The 25,466-nt window shown below is 37.3% G+C and overlaps 3 protein-coding genes across 3 annotated transcripts; 1 reads left to right on the top strand and 2 right to left on the bottom strand.

The window, feature by feature from the left end:
* Positions 1-1,394: 1,394 nt before the first annotated feature.
* LOC114543199 (tetratricopeptide repeat protein 28-like) lies at positions 1,395-9,345 on the top strand. Its single transcript, XM_028562289.1, has 9 exons — positions 1,395-1,469; positions 1,558-1,660; positions 1,977-2,399; positions 2,812-3,453; positions 5,582-5,931; positions 6,206-6,581; positions 7,192-7,637; positions 8,326-8,561; positions 8,767-9,345. Exons 1-9 carry the CDS (start codon positions 1,446-1,448, stop codon positions 9,131-9,133), a joined length of 2,967 nt encoding a protein of 988 aa, XP_028418090.1. The 5' UTR covers positions 1,395-1,445; the 3' UTR covers positions 9,134-9,345.
* On the bottom strand, positions 9,330-16,301 carry LOC114543200 (oxidoreductase NAD-binding domain-containing protein 1-like). The gene is made up of 7 exons (XM_028562290.1): positions 16,201-16,301; positions 15,035-15,098; positions 13,621-13,727; positions 11,494-11,635; positions 10,856-11,083; positions 10,535-10,634; positions 9,330-9,798 (listed from the first exon to the last, which is right to left on the bottom strand). The coding sequence occupies exons 1-7, from the start codon at positions 16,242-16,244 to the stop codon at positions 9,626-9,628; spliced, it is 858 nt and encodes a 285-aa protein (XP_028418091.1). The 5' UTR covers positions 16,245-16,301; the 3' UTR covers positions 9,330-9,625.
* A 4,780-nt stretch (positions 16,302-21,081) lies between these two features.
* On the bottom strand, positions 21,082-24,653 carry LOC114543194 (piggyBac transposable element-derived protein 4-like). The gene is made up of 3 exons (XM_028562285.1): positions 24,514-24,653; positions 22,812-22,915; positions 21,082-22,376 (listed from the first exon to the last, which is right to left on the bottom strand). Exons 1-3 carry the CDS (start codon positions 24,651-24,653, stop codon positions 21,082-21,084), a joined length of 1,539 nt encoding a protein of 512 aa, XP_028418086.1.
* Positions 24,654-25,466: the final 813 nt, after the last annotated feature.

Genomic DNA, 25,466 nt, shown 5'->3' with positions numbered 1-25,466 from the left:
AAAATCAAATCGTGGTTACATAATCTATTCAAAATAACAAATTACGTAGCTAATGGTTTCGAAACATGACTTGCATTTGCAATATTTAATTACGTCACTGTTTTATAATAATATGGGATTTCCCGGAAGGGGTTTCCTTGGAGAATCATAGTTTACATGTCTTTAAATAGATGACGCTCGTTGAAACGATTCGGAAATCGACTGTCTTTAGTACAAGATACAGGCCTGCGAGAGACGCACTAATCGGTATTTATAACAGAAAATTTACTTCACCGATTGATTGAGTAGTTGAATAACTAAATGGCGCATGCAAGAGCGCCAAAAAGCTTTGATGTAGCGATTACAAACACAACAACTACAATTCCAGTCGATTACGATCGGGAGAAATCACACCAATCGCGAAAGCAACGATTGGAACATGGGAAATCTCGGAAGCCGAGCAGAATTTACGGAAGGATATTGTTAAAAAAGGTAGCAATAATAAAATATGCATTTAATTTGCTTAGTTTTATGCTTTTAACTGTAAATCGTATATATATACAGACATTGTGTAAACTTCCGTTATTAGGGCTAATTGAAAATACCGATATACTATTATATAAACACCAATTATCCTTAATAATGTTTTACGGGAATGGAAGGGAAGGCCTATAAATATACAGGGGCAACGATCTTTATATCAAAAAGGGGCTGGTTCAGTCAGGCTGAAATGGCGAAATCAAATGCAACTCTAAACATCTGGGACGATATTTCTTTCACCTCACGAGTCATTTGCAAAAAAATATTTTTGTTTTACGTATATGCATCTCTATAGTGAAGTGAAAGACGTTTCAGCCGTCTGACAACGAAAGATGGCTGACGAGGCTCATATATATGTAGCTAGTGAGAACAAAAGTGCTTTCGGTGAGAACAACGAATCGGGTATATCAACTTCATCCCTAATGACTTCTACAAAACAAACGTTTGAATATTCAATTACTGTTACGGACCTTTTTCTTCTCCTGGCTTTGTTTTTTCTGTTGGATCAAATGATGTACGCTGTCACTGTCATTGATTCACTCATCTTCGGTAGGGAAGGGAATTTCCTTACTTTAGGTCTTTTGTACATAAACTGTAGGAAAACCGCAAAAGGGATTCTTCTTTCGATCTATTTTGTGGCCAATGATATCAGCGACATTAGATATATTATTAATGTTATTATGCTGTATGGAGCCTGATAAGCCTGTATATGAGCTGATTCTTAAGACGTCACAATCGTAAGCTATTCTGAAGTTGTAATATACAAATATACAATTATTTGAATAGTGTGAAATCTAACGGTGCATTGCACTTTTCCATTGCATCAGCCTTTCTCGTAACGAAGATTATCCGTCCTTTTTGGGATACCAAACTTGTCAGTGACAAGTAGTCATTATTGGCGGGTATCCGTCGACGTGAGAAGGCTAATGTGCTTAACTATGAGTGCTCAGGTAAACGCAAGCTATAACTGACAGACCAGAATACAGTCCAGAATACGGTATCTTCATTGGCATCAGCTGGTACACTTTCTTTTTATAGCAAATCATGGAAGCGTGTATGGGCCTTAAGTTAGGTGATTCTGAAAAATTAGAAGACTTACCAGCAATACCAAATCTATGTCAATTGTTGAAGACACTTGCAGGTATGTGTCCGTAGACCTGAAAATCGTCACGTTCCTACAAGACGTTCAATTACAGAATATCCTAACAAGATTATTATGGGATTTTCTGAATGTGGGAGGTGTGGAGATGACAACCTCCAAAAAAAATGCTTTGCGATTGGGTGAAAAAGCGTTAAATTTAAGTAAATTTCTCAAAAGTGAGTATATCTTTATCAAAACGTTGGTCAAGATCGAATGATTCGATCACCACGATCCCTCGCTCCGTCCCCGAATGTAAGTTTTAATGCAAGATTGATCGCTTGTACTGAGCATGGATATTTGTTTTGGTGTTTTTTAGAACTCTCCGACGTGACGATAGACAGTGACCTCATGCAGGGTCCAAAAGACTTTTCATGTCTTATGCAAATATTAAAAAAACATCGCTTCGGTTACAGCAACTTCGCCGAATGTCGCGAAGTTCTAGCCCAACTTTTGAAAATCTCGGGTTCACCATACACGTCACAGAACCAAGCAGGACTTTTGAAAGAACTCAGCTACTTATGGAACACGAATCTTTCGAAAGCGAGCTACGATAACGCAATCATAACCGCAAAACAGTTGGCAAAACTGGCAATTACATTAAATGATAAGAAGCTTGAAGGAGAGGCATATTATCTTCACATCGATGCACTGTTTTCAAATGGCTTGATAGAAGATGCGAAGCTTATTTTAGAGAAATGTTTGCATTGCAGTGAAGTGTCAGGAGACCAGTTGACAATAGGTACGTAAGGAAATCAGTGTTTTTAAAAATTTGAAGCTTTTTTGAACATTGCACGCAGAAAAACATGCAAACAAGTCAAAATACAGACAACAAGACAACGGGAAGAACACATCCGTTAGTTGGATTTGCAGAACATCTTTTAAAAATTTTTTGATATACTCCAAGGCCAGGTAGCAAAAAATAAAATTATTTCACAAAAAGTACATTTCGTTGTAAACATTACAAATTTATTCATTCACATATCATTCAAGTCCGAATATCTTATGTTATTTGCGTTACATGAAAATTGCACGAAAGGGGTATAAATTAACTTATTAGGCATACCTGGTCCCACATGTCACAAATCCTTATAGATTTGCATGTGTGACACACCTTTGATTCAAATTATTAACCTTAATCAATAACCTTATAGGTTACTCCCAACTGGCCGCGGCGAAAATATACTACATGGAACAAAAGTACGAGCTAGCTCTGGCAGAGGAAGAAAAATGTCTAGAAATTGCCAAACGACTAAACGACAAACTCGTGGAATGCGAAGCCACATTACAAATGGCGAGAAACCACTGTTACCTTTTTAACATACAGAAAGCTTTAAATCTCTTTTCCGAGGGGTTAAAAGTGGCTACAGATTTAGGACATCGTAAAAAGATTATGAAAACTAAAATTAACCTATCTTCCATCTACACTTTAATGGGGGAATACAGAAAATCCTATCAAATTAGCAAACATTTAAGGAAGTATGCGAGTTCATATGAAGACCAAGAGTTTGTGTATACAGTTCTTTGCAACCTGTGCGTCAATGCACTTCTTCTCAACGAAGATAAAAAGTCCTTAAAGCTGGCCCGTAAATCGTTGGCGGTGGCTGAGGAGTCTGGCGTAAAAAAGCATATTGCTTTAGCTCATGGCAACATAGGCCTGGCTCAGTTGAAATTACAAGATTTTGATGATGCACTCGAAAGTTTTGAGAAATCTCTCAAACTAGGTGAAGAAATTAATGATAACAGGATTATTAACAACAATTATTGTAATCTTGGAAAAGCTTACGAGGGGAAAGGTGCGCATTAAATAAACTTTTCTTAAACAGTCAGTTAATTTATAAAATAACATGTGCATGCATGTATAACGCATGTTCTGATTGGACGAAGCCCGTGTTTGGATCAGGCCGAAATTTAATTCGTCTTTTAAAATCAAACTTGGAACTCTACCTTGTTGTTGCCATTTCACAAAACAACTACTGAATGGTTTTCCGTTCTTCGATGGCCTGATCTAAACACTTGGGAATGTAACTCGCCTTCGCTCCCTTTTCTTAACTTTCGCAACATTCCCGCGTGTTTGTATCCAAGTTTGTTTAGGCAATCCAAAAACGGAAACCATTAAGCCTAATTTTTTATTAAAAATATTTATTTATGCATGCATGGTGCAATCGATTTACGGTTTTTTCATATTCGAGACGAATCGTAGATATTTAGCTCTTTAAATAAGTGCAAAGCTTCGTTTAAACCAGCAGTTATGGAAAAGCTTAATGTTCAACAACTCGGATCGTCGATCATGCACTTCACATGCTATAATTATCATGATGCATTAGTTGGCGAAATCCACAGATGGGAATGGCGCCACTATTAGAGTAATTCTCTTCCACTTCCGGAAAGCGTTTGACTTAATCGACCGCGGAGCTCTTGCAAAAAGTTATCCCAACATAACATCCCAAGACAATTATGTGTTCGATCTTGGATTTTTTGGTGTCTCAAAAACAAAGGGTGAAGTTGAGGAATGATTAATTGTTACTCGGAATGGAGGCCTGTCCCGGCAGGTGTACCGCAGGGAACAAAATTCGGCTATTCCTAGTAATGATGTGGGCAACGTAGATCTTTAGAAGTATACGGACGATACTACTCTTGCACAATCAATAAAGAAAGAAGAGCTTAGCTCCATGCAAACGTATGTAGATGAACTTATTACAAAGACTGAGGCGGACGGTTTCCAACTTAACGAGGCAAAATGTAAAGAGTTCCGTGTTAGTTTCTCAAAGTCTAATAACTAGTTTGAACCGATTGTAAACAACAAAAAGAACGTCGAACTCGTCACTTTAGCAAAACGTTTGGGCTTAACGATATCAAACGATCTAAGGTGGAATACTCATGTATCGCGGAGATTTGCCAGAATGTGGCATCACGATTGTATTTCCTCGGACAGCTTAAACGTGCTAAACTACCAACCAAAGGGCTTATTTTATTCTTTATCACTTGCATTCGCCCCATAATAGAGTACGTGGGTGAAGTTTTCCATAACTCTTTACCTCAATACCTATCTGACGATCTAGAGAGTCTACGTGCTCTATTATATACGCCCCGAACTGTCTTATAGCCAAGCTCTGCGAACGGTGAACCTTGGAACACTGTCCAGTGGACAACAGACTCTAAATGACAAGTTAGTTTCAGGAAATTATCGATGATAATTCACACAAACTGCTTTCAAAAACAATAGTACCGTATGTTTACGCAACAAACGCATGCTCCAGCTTCCAAAATGTAAGACAAGTAGATTGAAGAATAGTTTTATCCCATATAATTCTTATAGATGCTCGTCTTTTAGTGTAAAATAAGTATATATACTTTTTAATGTAAAGGTTATTATAATTCAGCCTTCCATAAAGCCCCAAACCTCCCACCCAACGTGAGACATGTATATATATATATATATATATATATATTATATATATAATATTAATATAATATATTATATATATAATAATATACACACCCATTTGCAAAAACGTTGGCCGCAGATAGATAGATAGATAGATACTCGAAGTCTAATTAGAATTGCATATGATTACATTTGCATGGGATTTCAATCATATAAAACAAGATATGCAATTCTAATTAGATTTTGGGTATCTATCTATATATCTATCTGCGGCCAACGTTTTGCAAACGGGTGTATGTATATATATATATATATATATAATATATAATATATATAATATATATATATATATCGTTATTGTAGCGTTTCAAGATCTAGAGGCCTAATTTCATCTTAAATTAGATTCGAAATCAATTGCGTATGGCTGAAATAAAAATTAGTAGAAACGAAAGCCATTTCAACCTGGACACCAGAACTACACACAAATACACGTCACGTCACAAGTTTTATTAGTATTCTATTGTTGGTCTTTGCAGGCGATAAAAGCATGGCTAGGAAGTACTATCACAAGGCTCTCAACACGACTCAGCCACCTTCATCTCATTGGTGCGATACCGAAGACTTTCGATTCAGTCCAGACTACCTTCTTGGCATGATGGCAGTCAAAGAGAACGAGTATCAAACTGCACAGAAATTCTTTCAACAGGTTATAGACCGATGTGAAAAGTTTCGCAAGAGCGTTCAGGACACTCCATTAAAGATTTGTTTTAACGATACACAGAAGAAACCTTTTCAGTATTTGCAGCACGTGCTTTTAAGAGAAAAAGCCGATGCAGATGCACTGTTAGTCGGTGAGATGGGCAGAGGAAGAGATTTTTATGATAAGGTAACATGTGTTGAATTAGGCAAGGCAAATACAGATTGAGCGCCGGTTGTTTTCGACATGCAAGACTTGTCATAACCAAATATGTTTTAAAAAGCAATAAATATTACTTTTTCTTCCCGTTTTTCAAGTCACAAAATTTGGAATAAACAAAGGAAAAACCTTTTAGTAGGCTAATGTTGTAGTTGTCACAATTAACTATTAGTATACTGTTCGAGTTGTTATCACTAGAACTGTTTTTATAGTTCACCAATCTTGGATTCGTATATCTTAAAAGGTAATAAAAGAAGATCAATCCAAGCAGCTAAAAACGCCGAATGCTCTCTTAGAGTTAGCGAAAACAAACAAGCAAGCGATACTCTTTTTATCCAAACTGGACGTTGTCCAAGAAATGAGAATTTGGTTTATTTCACCAAATGGTGAAATCTCTTCCTTCGATCAAAAACTTCATCGTTGGGAAAAGCCTCTTGAGGATCTACGAATTGTGTTTAATCCACATATAAATTATAAAGAAAAGTCACTCCAGCAGACTATCAATGCACCGGGATGCACAATGGACCCAGGTAGCGATGACACTGAAGTGTTGCACCCCTCAGAAAGTTGCCATGCTCATACATTCCACCCAAACTGGCCATACCAGATTGAAATTAGAGGTACGTATGAATGAATGGGGAAACATTTGAAATAAAGTTTTATAAACAACTGAATTTATAAAGACGAAATTTTTTACCCTCTTTTGACGAGTTTTGCCCTCCACTAGCTTTCGCGCACAATATTCGGCAAGGGGAAAGACAGCAATTAGTGAATATTAACATGCTCTTTGGTTTTCAATCGACATTTCTCCAATTTTATATTAATATTGGATTTTAATACATAAAACACATTTCGCCCATCTGCATATGAAGAGCAAAGCAAGTCAATCACTTTCCATCACCACACTAAAATTACATTCACGACCCAACGTTTCGACTCCTCAGGCTTAGAAATTTTTACGTGTATTGATCTTAATTGCATCTAAATTTAGATTAATCTCAATTAAACAGAATGCATGGTGCGCATATTGGGCGCGCAGGTTGACGTCTCTAAACCTATAACATAAAGTAGCTGCAATATTTTACCTGGAAACAAGTAATTCTGCGTCCCCTACGACAAAAACAAGTAAAATAATCAAAAACAATCTCTTGCGTCCTTCTCTACAAAATGTGAAAGGAAAATGTATCATGCAGGGAATAATACTCATGTTAACCCAGTTTGCGTTTATAGGCGTAGAAAACGATGTATTAAGTGGTCATGATTTCGAATACGAATCTGAAGATGATGATTATGATGACATCGAAGTTGGAGAGGAAAATGAGACAAGCTGTGATCAATCTGGAGTTTCGTCTGAGAGTCAGGACAGTCAGAACACATTAAACCAAAACCACCTACCCACCCGTGGACCATCGAAGATACCCGACTTCTCCAAAGTTATTGACGAATTCAGCAAGCTAATTGTAGAACCAATTGAAGGTCGTTTAGAAAACCTGTCTACCAAGAATGGCCTTAAACCTCAACTGCTGATCATTCCACAAGGAGAAACGTTTAACATACCATATTCAACGCTGCGTCTTAGTAATGGCGAGCCGTTATGTACATTGGTGGCACCTCGGGAAGCGTTCTCTTTCCACTCTTATTCCTACAGCACGGCACTCCAAGAAGGGGTGTCGCAGGTTAGGAAGTCAATCATATTAAATGTTTTGCTAAATTGGTAATAAGTGATATTCGATCTGTTAAATTGACACAAAATGCTATCGCGGAGCTTCTTGTCTCAAACTTGTTGTCTTGAATTATTTCAAACAATATTAAAGTCAAAAAGCGTAGTAATTACACAACGACAAAGGTACCTACAAAGGAATTTTTTGTTTGCCGTGAACATTGAAACGATTTAGTCATATAATTTCATAACTAATAAACTTGCAACCACTTTAACCTGGTTTCCATTGAGCCATAATTGTTTTGGACAGTCAAAGAAATAGTCTGGATGTAGAATTGTCTTTATTTCTGTATGCAAATCAGTCATTGTTGATTTCGCACATCAAGCTCTAGTTGCCTTGGGACCGGTGGTTCGAAAGGCGTTTAGCTTAAACGGTGGATAAGCCAAAGTTTAAAAATACTCTCATAGATATTGTGAATGACTGAACCTGCATCTTATGCATTTAATATGTACTTCCATTGACAATTAAACCATTTACATCGAAATATTTCAGCTCAGTTGTTCAATAAATAGATAATTTTGTTTTCCATTTTTAACTTATCCACCGTTTAAGCTAAACGCCTTTCGAACAACCGCCCCCTCGTGTTTAGTATCACTCGTGACAAGTAATTCAGCCTTGTTTAAATGATTTGTGCTCTATGTAGGTGACTGAGATGAAGGACATCCTCATCGTTGGCAATCCAACAAAAGACCTTCCATTTGCTGAAAAAGAAGCCGAGATGATTGCAAAAAAGGCGGGAGTGTTACCGTTGTTGAGAGAATCCGCCACCCGCAGTGAAGTTCTGCGCCGTATTTCGAAAGCACCCATAATTCATTTCGCGTGCCATGGCGCGACAGATGGGAAAAGCTTACAACTTGCTCCAGAATGTGTTAATAACAAGTAAGTTATTCTAATATTGCTTACTCTGCTTACTTTTGCAATTTGAGATGTTTACGACCAATACAAAAATAGTTGAAATTCTTTACAGTATACAGATGGATTTAAACTCATCGTAACACAGACACCACTAAATCTATAGAGTACCTTTGAAGCACAAACAAAGAAGTTGTTAAAACCATTAATTCTATGTTTTCGAACTATTTAGCAGCGAAATGGCAAGAGTGAGCTACCTTACTGTGGAAGATCTCTCGAACGTGACCTTATCGGCTAACATGGTTGTCCTTAGTGCCTGCCACACTGCCCAGGGCAAAATCAGTAGCGAAGGCGTGTTGGGACTTGCGCGTGCTTTTCTGATGGCAGGAGCAAAGTCAGTGATTACCTCACTGTGGGCAGTTGACGACAATGCCGCAGAGACATTGATGTTGAAGTTTTACAACAATCTTTACAACGAGCCTGTCGTCAACGCCTTGGCAACCACCATGTGTGAGATGAAGGAAGAAAAATTTGAAATGGCTCAATGGGGCGGTTTCAAAGTTCTTGGGGCAAACATCAGAGTATTTGCTAATGATTAAGCTTGAACGTACGTGCAATTGCTAATGCACCATGGCCAACAATCGTTTCTTCTTTCTTGTTCGCGGGATAATTTAACAAACCGACTTAAACCCTCCGCCGTTTAATGTATTTTGAGTTATTTGTCGAAAATTCACTGTCAGCTGACAAGTGCAACAGCAGCTAATAAATTAAGGTACCTAGCGTCCTTACATTTGCTTTAGGCCAATCAAAAGCTGTGATTACTTTTACATAAATAATAATCATAATAATATACGACTTATGAACCACTGGACTGTTCTGAATGCGATTGTATTTACGGTTCGTGCATGATAATGGAATTTTTTAAAATATCATGCAACCAAACCTCCCCCCCCCCCGCCTTCCTCCACCACCTTTTCACCCCCATCACATGAAGTTATCACTGACGAAGTGGAAATATGTTTGGTTTATGCCACTGATCAAGTTGGAATATTACTGGAGTATATAGTCCCTCCCTGTCATAACCTGAGAAATCACCACCATTGCTCCTGTTTAATATTCGAATTGCTAACACCTGCGTTCTTTAAGGCGCTGGTGATGAACTGTATCATAGACGGAGGTCCACACACAAAGACGGTCATAGCGGATGTATTAAAGTTTCTTAACGTCTCTTCCAATACTTGTGCACTAATCCGTTCAAGTTTAACTACATATAAAAATATCACAGTTGGGGGAAAATGTATACCTGTAGTAACTTGTCGCTCGAGCTAATTAATTTACAACCTCGTGCGAGGTTGATTAATTTAGCGATTACTTTCATGAGACAGACATTTCCTTAAGTTCATGCAGAGAACAAATTCTTTGTTAAGGGACAAGGAACATTGAAACATTTCAATGGAATGTTTTATATTGAATAGGAGTATTTTACTTTTTGAGAGAGTTCATACATGATGGTAGATTACGTAGTTTTAAACTTTCATATATTTTACTCGCGTCATCGTATTTAGTTTATCGGTGATCCTAAAAAGTCTGCATGAGACATGGTGGCGTAAAAATAAAAAATCTACGGAATTTTGGCATATTATATTGTTCAAAACAGAGTTATTGCGCGGATTTCTACCACTTGGCATTGGGCACAGCGTGTAACATATCGTGCATATTTTTCACATCGACTTCATCTTATGGCAAAACATGCTCTAGCCAAAGACATCATGCTTATTCTTCGATACTTGCCCTGTTTAATGTGATATATAGAGAGTGCCTTCAGCTATGTTCGGATCAGCTATGCCGGGCATCTAGGTGCAAACTTTTGCTCTGCATGCATGGGCAAGGGTCAGAGAATTGCATAAAATTGTACACAAAGCAATCAAATTTAGGACCCTTGCTTTGGAAGTTAAATGATCATTTCATGTAAGTATCAAATAAGAGCGATGACTCCTTACCTTTACGGCCCCATACGATGTTCGTTGCGGGTTTATCTCGTGTAACAAACATCTGGCATTTGAAATTTCCTGTTGCTTCAGCTATGGCATCGAGTTCATCCTAAGTGTGGCAAAAAAAGACTATCAACATGGTCGTGTGTACAAAATACAATATACAAAACGTCCCCCAACAAACTATACGTAGGTAGGGCTCCATTTTAATGATATCGGGCTGAGTTTTTACATAAGATTCGTTTCTCGAAATGAACAATATTCGTGGATTTTAGTAATTTTACAGATAGTACACTTTGATATGATTTACACTGAAAAGCAAAGTCTCGCCTTGAATATCAGCTCATGCAGGTCGGAAGCCGAATAGAGAAGTTCAAACTTAACATCTTCATCAAGATTGCTGCTTTTTAAGGATTGATAGATTTGTTGTATGATAGAATACAGTGGATTAATTCCAACTCCACCGGCAATGAAGAGCAATTGTTTAGAATTTTCCGTCATTGGATCGTAGAAAAAGTCGCCACCAACTGTCAACGATACTTCGTCTCCAACGCGACACTATAAAACCAACAACGAAAATGAAGATTATAGCTACTATATATAATAACTACTATATAATAGCTACTATAAATAATGTCTCATTAATATCTTAAAAATAGACTATTCTGGTGACGGTTGTAGGAAAGCTGGAGAGCGCCGTCCACCAAATTATGATTTTTTCATTTTTTCATTTTTGCATAAGCTGGATTTAACCTTGGCATTTACAAAAAGATTATTCTCTTTAATAAGCGTTGGCTTCAAATCTGTAGTTTAACTACTTTTTAAGCATTTTAAAACCGGTAAAAAATCACTATTCGGTGGACAGCGCTATATGCAGCTTTCGTAGCTACAACCGGCCCCAGTCCTTCAGGTAACCAATCCAAAAACACTAGGATATTTCTAGTATACGCAGTATATACAGTACCTACCTGTGAATGCACCCAATGTGCAGGTGGATGATCGCTTCTTTTCACGGCTAAATCAATTATACGGTGTTTCTCTAGTTTTGCTGGACTTGACGTCATGGAGAATCCTCCAACAGTTTCAACACCAGGAATCATAAAATCGACCCTTCAAAACAAGAACATATGATATTAATAATATAGCTATAGTGCCATCGAAAGAAAATTATGAACATATTATGTATGCGGTGATATTATACATTTGCAGTTCACACCGTTTGATATTATAAATGAATCGTTTTTATATCCCTGGAAAATCTGGAGCCGACTTTAAAAAAGTAGTTCATTATTGGCCAATCAGAGTCGAGTATTATTAAAACGTTATTAATAATTCGCTTTCTCATTGGACATGGATTATTCTTTTGAATTTATTTGGTTTGGAGGTTTTAGAGGTTAAAGTTGTAACCATGCGGTTGAAAGTCCTAAGGAGTTTAAATAGAAGCTTGTGAAAAACTATTTCTGCATGTTGTGTACATTCAGCATCATTGTCGGCCATTTTGTATCAGGTACCTATTATTAGAAATACATGCATGCAGCAACCCCTCGCCAATTCCAAAAACCAATTTCCAAAGCTAGCGAAATCTAAGCTTATATTATGACATGACACAAATGAGTCGTTAACTGATTTACTATTATTATAGGCAGCCCAGAAATATTTTCGTTCTCGTGGCGTCCACGCGCGTGTACGCGAGTCTACTGGACTCGGTCTATTATTGTGACTATTAGCCTCTATATGCTATTATTCGGAAACAAACGTATTATGTATAATCAAATACAGTCATAAAAATGAAGTTAACATCACCCATTTTTCTGCTGCTTTAAAGCTGGAAAATTATTAGTCCATGCCCCAGTTACAGCTAAGTAATGGGTAAAAATTCAACCTTGAAAACGTCAAAATAGTACAAAATCTTCAGGGACTAAACGCTAAATGTTATTCTTTGAATATGCTGCAAATATTTGCATTCGACTTTAAAAGCTTTGCCTTGACATTTTTTTTATCATACTCCAATTTCAACAAGCTATTCCACAATGGTAAATGGTTTTATTTAAAGTAGAAAGGCACCTTTTGATCAACACATGTATGTCATTTATTCAAATGCTAACATACCTAAAACCTGTTACATATAATGGGTGACTTGCATGTCTGACAATGTTCTGGGAATGTAGTTATTATATAGTATACTATACCTACCATGTAGGTATTGTATAGGTATTATGCAGGTATCATATCATGCAGGTATTATTATATAGTATGTATCCTATAGGGTATTTTTTATCATACTCCAATTTCAACTTTAAAAGCCCTTCTAAAGGTAAAGCAATGGTGTGATAGCATTTCGTAGTCGGTTTTATCTTTGCAAAACAACATATCAAGCTCAATATATAGTCTACAAATAAACTGCATATTTTTCAATACAGCAAATACGGAATAGACAAAATAGACACCTGCCTGTTTAACCGACTTGGTAGCTTATATAGATTATATATTATTCTACGTATTCTGGCAAAAACAGGAAAAAATATAGCTGAGGAGTGCAGGCCGGGCTTTCTGTATGGAAACCCGTGCAATAATTTAGCACTGGTTGAGCTATTTTTGAGTTTAGAAAACATGTAATACATGCTTTAGATACAATATATCTCCAGGAGATAAGATGAAAGGAATTACCAAATATCTGGGAAAAATAGAAATGTGAATACGAAATGATTAAAAAGGATTTTGTGCACTTGAAATGAACAACAACAGCATGCATGTAAATACGGCGATGCGAAATTCAGCGTATTTAGCGATTTTAGGCGTTTGGCTAAAAAAAAACAACTCCAGCACCCTTGTCTTGGACTATTTTCCGCACAAAGTTCGCGAACTTTTTTCAATCGCGAAAATCGCGAAATTAAAGTTGTGCAAAATTAAGTACGAATAGGGGGTATAAGGTGGTCTATTATTTGTTTTTAAAACCGTTGTGAGGATTACTTTTGACGCGTTCGTCAGCTAACTTGGGACCTCTTCACCCGTACTTATACGTACGGCCATTTTTTTTCCTAACATCTTAAACAAGTTAACTGGGCAGAAACTATATAATATCATCTTAACCATACCACTGTCCAGCTTTGAACTTGAACTCAACATTCGGGACATGAATGCTAATCTCCTTCACGGTCTTCGAAAGTTGTGCAATCTGCACTATCCTTCCAACAGCAGTAACCTGGAAACCAGGGAAACATTTTTTAAAATTTAAATGGACAAAAAAGCAAACAGAAATTCAGGCTAAAAGAGAGTTCAGGCTGCAAAATGGTTACTTCCCGAAATTCTTCACGGGGGAAAATTAACAATCAATTGAACAGAGATCAAGACGTCATGAGGCGATCTATATATATCATATATATAGAGATTACTTCATGGTTGGCGAGTGCGTACGATTTTTATGCACGAGTTGTGAAGAATCGCGAAACGAACGAGTGAGCGTAGCGAACGAGAGAGTTTGCGATCCTTTACAACGAGTTCATAATAACAAGTACGATCGTACTATAGGGACCAGGAACTGCGTAACCGAGTTTAATTTCTGAACTGCATTGTATTTATAACAATGGAGAGGACAATGTATTTCTAATCGTTTCCGTTTACTTATATATAGGCTGAATATTAATGATATGTATATATTATTTGCTGCAAATATATCAAGAATTGCTTGTAACTTGCTTCAAAGGTCAAAAGTAAAAATTCGAACTCCGTCAATCGATGCGGAATTATGCTTAGAATAATTGTGCCAAGTTTCATTCCGATCAAACAAGTAATGAAAGAGCCTTAGGGTTTTTTTAAAGAGCGTCGCCCCCTAACAACAACAACAACAACAAGATTAGCAGCGGTTAGGGACCAGTTCCTGGTCCAAAAATCGTACAAACGAGCCAACCAGGAAGTAATTTGTTTATTAAATGTGTATAGAGATCAATTTGACAACGACACGCTTTTAATAATTTGTTATTTACCAGATTGGAGGTCCGTATAGGGAAATATTTCCCAAGGCCGAGGGACGTTTTTGAGACCGAGGGAAATATTTCCCTATACGGACCTACTAAAGTGGTAAATAATAGGTTTTTTCTTGCGCTCCGAATTCATATCGTAGCGTTGGCTCTGTGCTTTTAAATCTCGCGCGGTCCGTACGGCCTGCTAATACGGACCGCTCGCGTAGCCAATCAGATTGCAGGAAACGCTAAAATGTGATACAATGACACATATAATAGGATTTTATATACATATTATACATACATGATTTTCTTCATTTCTTATTATTTTGGGATAGGATTTGCCATATGTATAATATATGTACAAAATCCTATGTTATGTGCTTACTTGCTATACATTTCAACTCTAGTTCAAAGCAAACACAAAAACACAAAAGAAAACAAATTTTTTTGGCTTGTCTTTCTGAACATGAGGATACGATTTCTCAGACATAGACATATAGCAACATATAATATAAATAGTGTAACATATTATATAATTTTATCTTACAGGTTCTCTTTGTTTTGATATTGTTTTCTCCATATGGGTACTTGTGACATTCTTTGACATGTGTCTGTTAAAATTGTTTTAAAAATGAAGCTAGAACAAGGGTGGAATGTGTGGCCGACAATAGAAAAATCAAATCCTATGGTGTTGATACAGGATGTATGGAAGAGATTGACTGTTAGCAAGTCTCTGTGCCTGGTGTGTGATTTGAATTTGGATGTTTTTCCTTCATGTATATGTGTCTATGACACTGCTTTCATCATATTAAGGCTCTCATGTGCAAAAATATCATGTTGTGGATCAAGCTATTCCACAATGGTAAATGGTTTTATTTAAAGTAACAAGGCACCTTTTGATCAACACCAACATGTATGTCTGACTATGCCATTTATTCAAATGCTAACGTACCTAAAACCTGTTACTAACAATGGGTTACTTGCATGTCTGACAATGTTCTGGGAATGTAGTTATTATATAGTATATGTAATATTCTATATCTTTATTGCTTATTATAAGCTTAAACTCTCTAGCTCCTTCTTTTTTCCTCTCCGTCCTTGGCAATTGCCCCCTATATCCTGCCATGTAAGTATTGTATAGGTCTTATGCAGGTATTATATATCATGCAGGTATTATTATATAGTATGTATCCTATAGGGTATATATCCTAGAGGATATATTATACTATATAATACCTACATTGCCCGAACATTGTCAGACATGATATGTGCCAATTTCATTTCAGTGTGCATTTTTACTGTACTTCAAATTTAAAACCATTTGCCATTGAGCTGCTATGGTCTGAATAAAGCATAGCTAATTTTAGGAGCGGAAAATTGGAAATTGGTAATTTAAAGATGGAGGATTTGTAGGTCTTTTGCAGTGCCTCGCACGAAAAATGTTCTGTATTTTTGAGTCCCTGTCATTGATTTCCAGCATTTTGGGGGACAATTACTGACGAATCCATCACAGCAAAGTGAGGTATTTTGAGAAAATACCATTTATCACTGCACATTTCTCATTTTATCACTGCACATTTTACGTTTATCACTGCACACTAAAATTAGGTAGGATTAAAATTTATGCTAATTTAAATTCGGAATGACTATTGACTATCACGGCACTTAGAAAAAATGCAAGGACGGCTTGTTATTACAAAATAAAATACCTACCTATAAACCCTGGAAATATTTCTAAAATGCACGTAATTTTGCATACAAATTTAGATAGAAATCAGCCGTGAACTTCGTTGATTACTGTAATGCTTCTTGATTCTTCGATTCGAAATTCTTTTGTGAATTTCAATACTTCATGTTATTCTTGTATGCATAGTTTTGGTTCTTATTATCTTTTATATTCTGAACTTTCCACTGCAAACATTTTGCCTTGAAATCGATCGTGTATATTTCTATTGACTTGTGTTTTAATAACTAATAGTGAGATCGGTAACTCGGTTAGGAGAATTAATCAAGAAGGCGGCACACAACTATTATTGTCAATGTCGATTGTGATCACCGTTCCCAAACCTGGCAAACCAGAGCCAGGGAAAATATATAATTGGGAATGGTTATCATTCTACTTCATTTTCCCAAGGTTAGAAAAGAGTTGGTTTTAAACACCACCTCATTTCATGAAACGCGATTGTACATATAGACAATGGAAAATTATTGGCTTTGTAAGAACACTTAAGGGCAAAAGAAATGGCTCTCAACTAAAAGTCTACTAGTTCTAAACTGTAAAGGCAACGCTTAGTATTCGAAATTCACAGTTTAGTTAATAAAATATATTACTCAGCTACTCATAAAATATATTACTCGGATACTCAGCTACTTTTAACAATGATTACCTTTTCAAAACGCGTACGTTAAAGTGGAAGACAAGACGTTCACTGCGTTCTGCGCTGCGCATCGGTTCTACTGGCTCAAACAATGCGAGGGCTTTTTGATGTAAAAATCGTTCAACTTTCGAATTAATTCTTTCGAATTTTTCTGTATCTAAATTCTAGCTCATATTCATGACATTTAGAAGCTTAGCTAACCTAAATTGTGTTAGATATCAAATATATCAAATATTGTGTTAAATTGTATTTTTTTATTTATAGAAATTCCACTGAGCTATATTAAATTCCGGAATTATTATATAGCTCAGTGAGAAATTCTCAAAGCCGGTTTTCCACTAGGCGGAATTTTTTGATCGAACGAAATTTTTCGCTCGATTTTCTTTTCAATTGTGAGAATTCGACAGTAGTGAATTCCGATCACCGGTCACAATAGACCTTAAGCATAATGATGCAACAACCCCCGAAACCTGCAGGGAATTTTGGTCTTAGAAGTCACGGCGGGAAATTTTGAAGTTTGAATTTTTCGCCGTGACCACGAAAACCAGAATTCCCTGCAGGCGTCACGGCTTAATATGTTATTATGCATAACTGGTCTATTCAGTAAAAAGAAAATCGAGCGAAAAATTTCGTTCGATAAACTTCGCCTAGGGGGAAACGGCTTAAATGTAACAAACTGTTTGTTTACATAAGGACTTGACAGGGCCGTAACTGGAACGATAATTGGGGGGTGTTTATTCATATATTCAGTTTTGCCCGACGGATCTCTATTGTAAGTTATTGCACTTACAAACGAAACCCGTCGGGCAGAACTGAATATATGAAAAAACATCCCCCCAATTATCGTCGACCCTGGCACTTGAATTACACTTTGAACAGTTACACTTTGAACAGTTGAACTCTAAGCGCAGAGATGATAGTTTACTGCCTAGTTTACTGAGACTAGTTGTAGCTCGAAATTTGACTTTGCGCCGAATGCAATGTAGAAAAATCAGAGAAAAGAGTTTCTCCAAATGCAATCCTTTAGAAGAGCTCAATGACAATAGATGAGTTCATCATTCTTCAGTGATTCTTGGGCAATCTAACCACAAATTATCCAACGGAAGGTTTACAAAGAAAAATCTTGTTGAGTAAGCTATAAAGTAGTATATTATTTGTAGATCTACAAGGCTAATAATTCTAAAAGAACTAATGAAAATGTAATTTTTAACCATATTAATACATGCTAATACATATTAATAGTCTGAACAACGCACAGTAAAAATGAACAAACAAATAATGTGGCAACCCTGGCAAGGTTACTGAATACCGTAATTAGGTTAATTTATTGCGGGCCTATTTATTAATTTGAAACAACAAACACATGCAACAAGACAAACGATTAACAAATAAACAGTGTCTATAGAGTCTACGTCAAACATGCAGATCATCAACATCCAAGTGGATGATATGGTCGTCCATATGTAACTTTGTACACTATATATAGTATCAAACCTAAACCAGCTATATTGGATATATAGAGAGAGTTAAAAAGACCTTTAGAAATTGGATGATTTAATCAACTTTTCATCAACAATTGTTCCTGCAGAATCGTAGAGATTTATTGGACATTATGCAAAAGTATTGAGGCCACCTTCTCAGAGTAGACGAGTTGAGCGCTGGGATATGGCTGGATACATTGTCCATATATCAAGTTCGTAGTGTTGATTCGATCTCAAGTTTTCCATGCAGATTTAGTTTTGTAAAAGCTAGGCAACCTTTGTTCAGGTTGATCAAACGTGAATAGCGATACAGGATAGCACTGAAGATGTTTGCTGGAATTTGTGGCCGTCTCGCTAACGGTTCGACTTTTAATTTGGTCAACGCTGAAGGCATAGGGTTCTACAGGGTTAAGTTTTTTTTTCATCTGTTTAAGAATAGTCAGAACCGCTTTAGATTTGCTTTGAAGGAGACATTTCGAGGAAAAACTTGTTAACCCATGATAGCAAATTCTAAAACTTTCTTTCAGGTGCATGTGGAATTGGACTGGCAATCAATTTTAATCGACGCATTTTTCTGAACCATGCGAAGTAATTTCTTCAATGATACTGCCTATAGATCCAACTTCTCAGTTCAATTCAGTTCAGAAATATGGATTCATTCTTTCGGTTGCGCGCCAACAATCAAGAGAAAATAGTGCACTCCCAGGCAACGCTACCATTCCAATATTCATGTCGCCATTCTCAGTTTACTGTTGCATCTCGACTGTTCTCTATTAAAGAAACTTTTAAAGTCTGTATAGTAATAAACACACGAATTTCCTGTATTTTCCGACGAAGAGAAGTCGAAAAAGATCAGGCGGTTTAGCAAGACAGTCTTAGACAGATGTTTTCTTGTAATAGCGGCAAGGAGTCGAATATCGTCGTTGCCAAGTGTTGGAATACTGTTACGTTAGCTGATGAATACAGTTGTGTTTCAACTCTCCGATTCCCAATAAGTGTTAGAGATGGAAATTCCACGCATTCTGCATGGACATGTTCTAATTTTGTCCATTCTATAAAAAGTGCGTCTTTCACTTTTTACAGTTCCATTTAATTATAACGTTTTTATTTGGCATAATCTCACTTTATGATTCATCAAATTTAGTAAGAAATATAATTTAGGAAAGCAGGGAAATAATTATACAACAACTTAGAAGTTTTCAGCTTTTACGGGCGTGTACAAAAAACATGACAGTGGAAAACAGCCCTAAGGAGCGTAACTATAGAACGATATTTTTGTTGGGAGGGGGTGTTTATATATTCGTATATTCAGTTTTGCCCGACGGAATTTTACTGTAAGCTATTGTATTTACAAAATAAATCCGTTGGGCAGAACTGAATATATAAACAATCGACACCCTCCCCTCCCCCATACAATTATCGTTTTATAGTTGTGCCACTGCTGTTCTTGGAGATTACCTGGTTTTCACCACCCGCAGATAGACGCCGATGCTCGGCGATGCTGACTTGGTGGCAGTCGGCGAGTATCGCAGAAAGGCGGTTTTCATCAACGCAATCTGTCCGCTGTTCTTCGTGTATTTTGGACAAAAAGGCGGGGCAAATTAGAACACTGGGTTCGAAATTAGGATGTTTAGCATTTTACGATTGTCGGTAAAGTCCGTAGATGCGATTCAGTCGCAGCCAATCTGCGACAAACGCCGATCGTCGCAACAAAACAATTTTTTTTGTTTTGGCATCTGTCGTAATTTTGATATCGACTATCTGCGAGTGATGAAAACCAGGCCTAATAAGTGTATCGCCAGTGTGTTCTGTAAAATTTTATATGTAGAGATTACTTCATGGTTGGTGAGAGCGTACGATTTTTATGCACGAGTTGTGAAGGATCGCAAAACGAACGAGTGAGCGTGGGGAATGAATGAGTTTGCGATCCTTCACAACGAGTGCATAGTGAAAATCGTACAAACGAGCCAACCATGAAGTAATTTGTTATTAAATGTGTATAGAGATCAATTTCACAGTGACACGCTTTTAATATACAAAAACACAGCGAGCAACAAAAATCGAAAGTTTATGCATCAAAATATATTTATTATACCGTTCAGTTTCTTCGCAATTGTGTTCAATGGAAGTTAAATATTCCTTCCGAAAGATTTTATAATGTGCTGAATGTGAAAATGTCTTCAATTTGAGCATTATGTTTTGAATCTCATTCTATATTTCGATCCCACCTTTAAAAAAATGTAAACAAAATTGCCGCCAAAATGACATACGACTATTTTTCACGTATATATCATACGTACGTCCAATCAAAAGCCGCGTATGGCATTTTTTACACGTGAAAAATATCATACGCGTGCAATCAAATTGCATACGGTTCGTGTGAGTGTTTTTTTTCTCGCTTTCCAAAAGTCTCGCAACATCCGTCGTGCATGGAACACGCAATCCTGCACGGAAAACCATTTGGTAATTCTTCAGTATGCAATTGTGTTTTAGCAGTGCAGGTTGTTTTAAAGGACACCACTTTGCAAGGGCCGACTGTTTTCCTTTTTTTAAAACATGCAAATTAAAATACCCGGCTGATCTGAGAAAAAAATGAACCAACCGCAGTCAGATTGAAAAAACTTAATATGAAATTTTTTAGGTACAAGGTTACACCACGATAAAGAAATTTTAAAAAACAACTAAAGGTTGTAAATTTTGATCTTAGCTACTCATACATATAGCAGAAGAAATATTCATGACCTCCCAGGATAATCTCTACGATGCCATTCATTAAAGCAATCAAACTCACCAGCTACATGCATATACCTATTGCACTGTGGGGCACTGCAGTATGTCTTAACTCTTTTCTGTCCCCGACCAGCTTGATAGCACACGACACAAGTGCGTCTCACGTCTCTAATTGAACGAATTAAATGGACAGTACAGAACAGATCATCAGGAGGAACAGGCCGAACTTTCTCGTTTACAGGAGGTACGTCATATTCGGCTAATCCACAAATCTGTCTGATCAATTCTTCTCTAAAATCAACTACACTATATCCGCTACTACGATCAAGAGCCTTCTTACCTGGATTGCTTTTACGATGTTCTTGAAAAAGAAGATAGCCGTTAACTACTGCCATATCGATAAGGTGGAAAAACAGAGTCTTCCACCACTTATAACACTTCCGAGAGACATTGTTATACGCAAGCATTTGATCTGATCTGTCTACTCCATTCATATACTGATTATATCTATGAAATGCATAGGGCTTGTTTACACTAATCTCTGAAAATACTCCTTTCTTTTTCGTTCTTCTCGTCGCAACCACCTTCTCATTGGCTGAATCAATCGATGTCACTAACGAAACAGTTTTGTTATCCACCCATTGTAACGTTAAGACATTCGATTCCCTCTCCCATCTCATGCTGCCTCGCATTCTCTTCCTCGCCCACTCCTTCGCGTTCTTCATTGATATCGGAAAACCCTCCCTGTCTACTCTACATGTACCTGAAGACGGCGTGCCAAGTGAAAATAGATCCTGCACCAACTTAGGAGATGAAAAAAAGTTGTCAAAGTAGACATGATAACCCTGACCTAAATATGGTTGTACCAATTTCATCACCACGTCATAGCCAAGGCCATGACTCGATGGTGTTTCATGTTTTGACTTACCTATGTAAACATTGAAGTCGACGGTGTAGCCATTAGAGCTGTCCGCCAACACCCACAGCTTGATACCCCACTTTGTTGGCTTGTTCTTCATGCATTGTTTGATACCTGATATATGTTTGGACTTCACCATACGTTCATCCACAGCAATGTTCTGGTAAGGTTGGTATAACACCTTGCATCGCTGTTTGAATGATGCAAGGAATTCGTCAACCTTACGCAGTTTATCACCGGGAGTCTCGTTGGTGGGGTCCACGACATGTAGGAACGCCATAAGTGCCTTGTATCGCATACGAGAAAGCATCTTCCTTGCCCAAAGACCGTGGTAAAGAGTCTTTGTGCTCCAATACTTTTCTACTCCGGAGTCTACCCGAACTATACCAAAGTAGATTAAAAGAGCAATCAAGTTATTAATCTCGGTTTCCTTAGTGGCCTCCCAACTCCCGTGATTTGTGGTATAGGTATTATGGCCACCAGCCAGGATCTTTATGTAAGCATAGCTGTTGGTGTGCTTGACAATTGAATTTATCATCTCGGAAGTAAAGAAGAGATGAAAAAAATCTAACGCGGTTGTCATACCACCCCGCAAGACAGGACCCTCAAAATTAATTCCCGCGGGACGCCTTGGTCGAAAGGAGGGGAGGGTATTCTTGACATCTGCATCATCATAGGATTTATAATTTTCAGTAATACCGCTATGTCCACCCTTGGGTATAGACCTGGTACTTCCTCTATTGGCTCTCCCACCCCTGGACCTACCAACCCTTTTCGTATTCCTAGAAGTAACCGGAGGAGTATCAGCCTGTCTACCAATCGGAGATCGGTCTCTTGCACCAACAGCTTCCACTAAATCATTATTCCGTCCTAGATCCACATCGTCTTCTTCAAAATATTCATCAACCTCACTGAGTTCACTATAAAATTACAAAAATAGCATAGAGCACGTTATAAATTGACAGTGCAAAAAACTACTGTAACTTCTCAGTTCATATCACAAGGTGCAGCTGTGCCTGATTATAGACGGGAAAAATCCCACATTTTTTTAATGAATTTGCTTCAGTCCTACCACTTATACGTAAGAAAAAGGTATCTTCTTATACGCCCTTTCACATACAACTAGGGAGATGCTAAGCATCATGGGGCGAGCCTAAGCAAGAACAATGAGAGCGAGGTAAAACATGCTATTTCATTTCGTAGAAATAGCAGAACATAATATGCATGTAAGAAAATGTCAAAACATTGAAAGATTGCAAAAAACTTGCAAATAATGCCAATAGTCCTACAGGAGAATAACAGAATTACAGGTAGAATATTAAGCCCAAATCCAATCGAAATCGGGTTTTCAACTTATGGTATTAAATGCTTTTAGCACGCGCGCTAAGAATAGCAGAGGCATAGCTACATACATGTAAACAAATGCCAACATGTCAACAGTTCCACAAATATTCAGCCCAAATAAAATTGAAATCCGGCTTCCATTAGAATTTCAATTTCGCTCAGGCTCGCCCCAATAGACCTTTCTTATAATGACGTGAAACGCGGAAAGTCTGATGTTACACGAAATTTAATTGGCTCCACAAAACTATCGAGCCAATCAAACTTTGTGTAACATCAGACCTTCCCCGTTTGACGTCATTATAAAAAAGATCGATTGAAAGTGTGGCTGACGCATCTCCTAACTTTTCATCTTCACCTTTAGCAGCTCATTGTAAATTTGACCCAGAACCATTTCGCACGTAAAATATAAGACACAAGAATCCCCCCCCCCCCGCTATATAATGACTCTTAATTTCGCTCAAATCAAAAGCCGGGATCATACTGAAAAATCTTCGCGTTCGTGGATCCTTCCTCGTGCTCGTGACTTGGGCTATAACTGATTTGAATCTTCCAAAAAATATTTTTACCTGAACTGTCTAAAACTCTAAATAATTTACGTACATTTATTATCCAGGGCACCCAGGGCTCCTTGTCTCCGGAAGTGATACGATGCTTGTGATATAAAAAAGCCTTTATCGCACATCGAATATTATATAAAAACACTCAAAAGTTTCCAACTACCATATTCAGTCCAGCAACTTAGCAATGCAACTAAATGTGAAACATAATATAAAGTAGACATAAACGTTGTTTTGACCGAATCAGATGTTTAGCGCGCATTATAGTATTCCCCGCCTGCACATCAGAAATACGAGACCCGTCATGGTTCTTCGGCTATTTGGAAGGTCATTAATTTTCCTTGACATGTACAACGGTCCCAAACTCATCCGGCCACGTGTAAATGTGGTAAGATATTTGTAATAATACAGAATTTTTAAGGTTCTTAATGTACTAGCTTCATTATTTACTATTTCCCAAACTATATATTAGATCATGGATCGAATCTCATGACAAGTAAGATCTAAACATTGCGGTTGGCAGTTATATGCATCTGCAGTTACATGCATGTATATCCGATGTCTCTTAATGCGGCGCGACAAAATATATCCTTCAAAATTATTTTTAAAATACTTGCCTTCTTTCACTACAAGATTCTATCAAAAGGCGGTTCAAATCATCTTCCTCGTCAGTAGATAGTCCTTCCTCATCCGAATTGAGATTTTTTTCAGACATAGCAATGCTAGCATTCGAAACGTCGTCAACTGCTTGAGCCATGTCTCGTTTTTGAACGGCATAAATTGCTGCAGGGCTTTGTTGAGGACCCGGAGTCCCGGAACCTCTAATCAAGGATCGAGGGACACGAGTACGCAATATCTGAAACACGGACCCGCGATCAATAAAACCTGGAACGATTTTACCATAGGCAGCCCCGCCAGTCCGGTCAATGCATGCGGTACGTCGTATTATATACAGTTATATATAATATAACATTTATAGTACACGCGTGCTGATTGGTCGAGAAACGTGTTTCTATAACTATATAGAAACACAGAAATTTTCCCGCCGAACCTGACAAGCGAAGCTAGGGGCAAATGAGAAACCTTCTAATGACAGCGACCCATCATCCTTTTGATGGTTTGAAAGTTTCCAGAGAATATAACCTTGTAGTTGTAGAGTGTTTAATAAGACTGCAAATGCGCTAAATGGGTGACAGCTAATAGCTATGACCACATATGTAATATAACACGTAGTAGACTTTGAGACTTTGTAGAGACAGTTACGTGTAAGGTTAAGTTGAAAATTTATTGGTTCGAACGCGCGTGAGGAAATCCGCCCTCCAGGTATTTTATTTTAACATTTTCTTAACTGTATTACCGCTTGAAAGGATTTATATTTGATATAAGTGATTTGGTTTAGCCAGCTTTCAAAGATGTGTGAATTTATTTGCATTGACATCTATTGTTGTAAAAATTTGGAATGTAATAAAAATCTATAATGGATATATATAATATATAATAATGTATATAATCTTTATTAATATCTGATCTTTTAGAAATTATTACATAAATCGTATCAGTCTCCTTATGA

This window comes from Dendronephthya gigantea, unplaced genomic scaffold, assembly GCF_004324835.1.
Source record: "Dendronephthya gigantea isolate DGI-Jeju-01 unplaced genomic scaffold, DenGig_1.0 000416F, whole genome shotgun sequence".
Classification (NCBI taxonomy): domain Eukaryota; kingdom Metazoa; phylum Cnidaria; class Anthozoa; order Malacalcyonacea; family Nephtheidae; genus Dendronephthya; species Dendronephthya gigantea.
The sequence above is the reverse complement of the archived record's forward strand: the minus strand, read 5'-3'. Positions and strand labels throughout refer to the sequence as shown.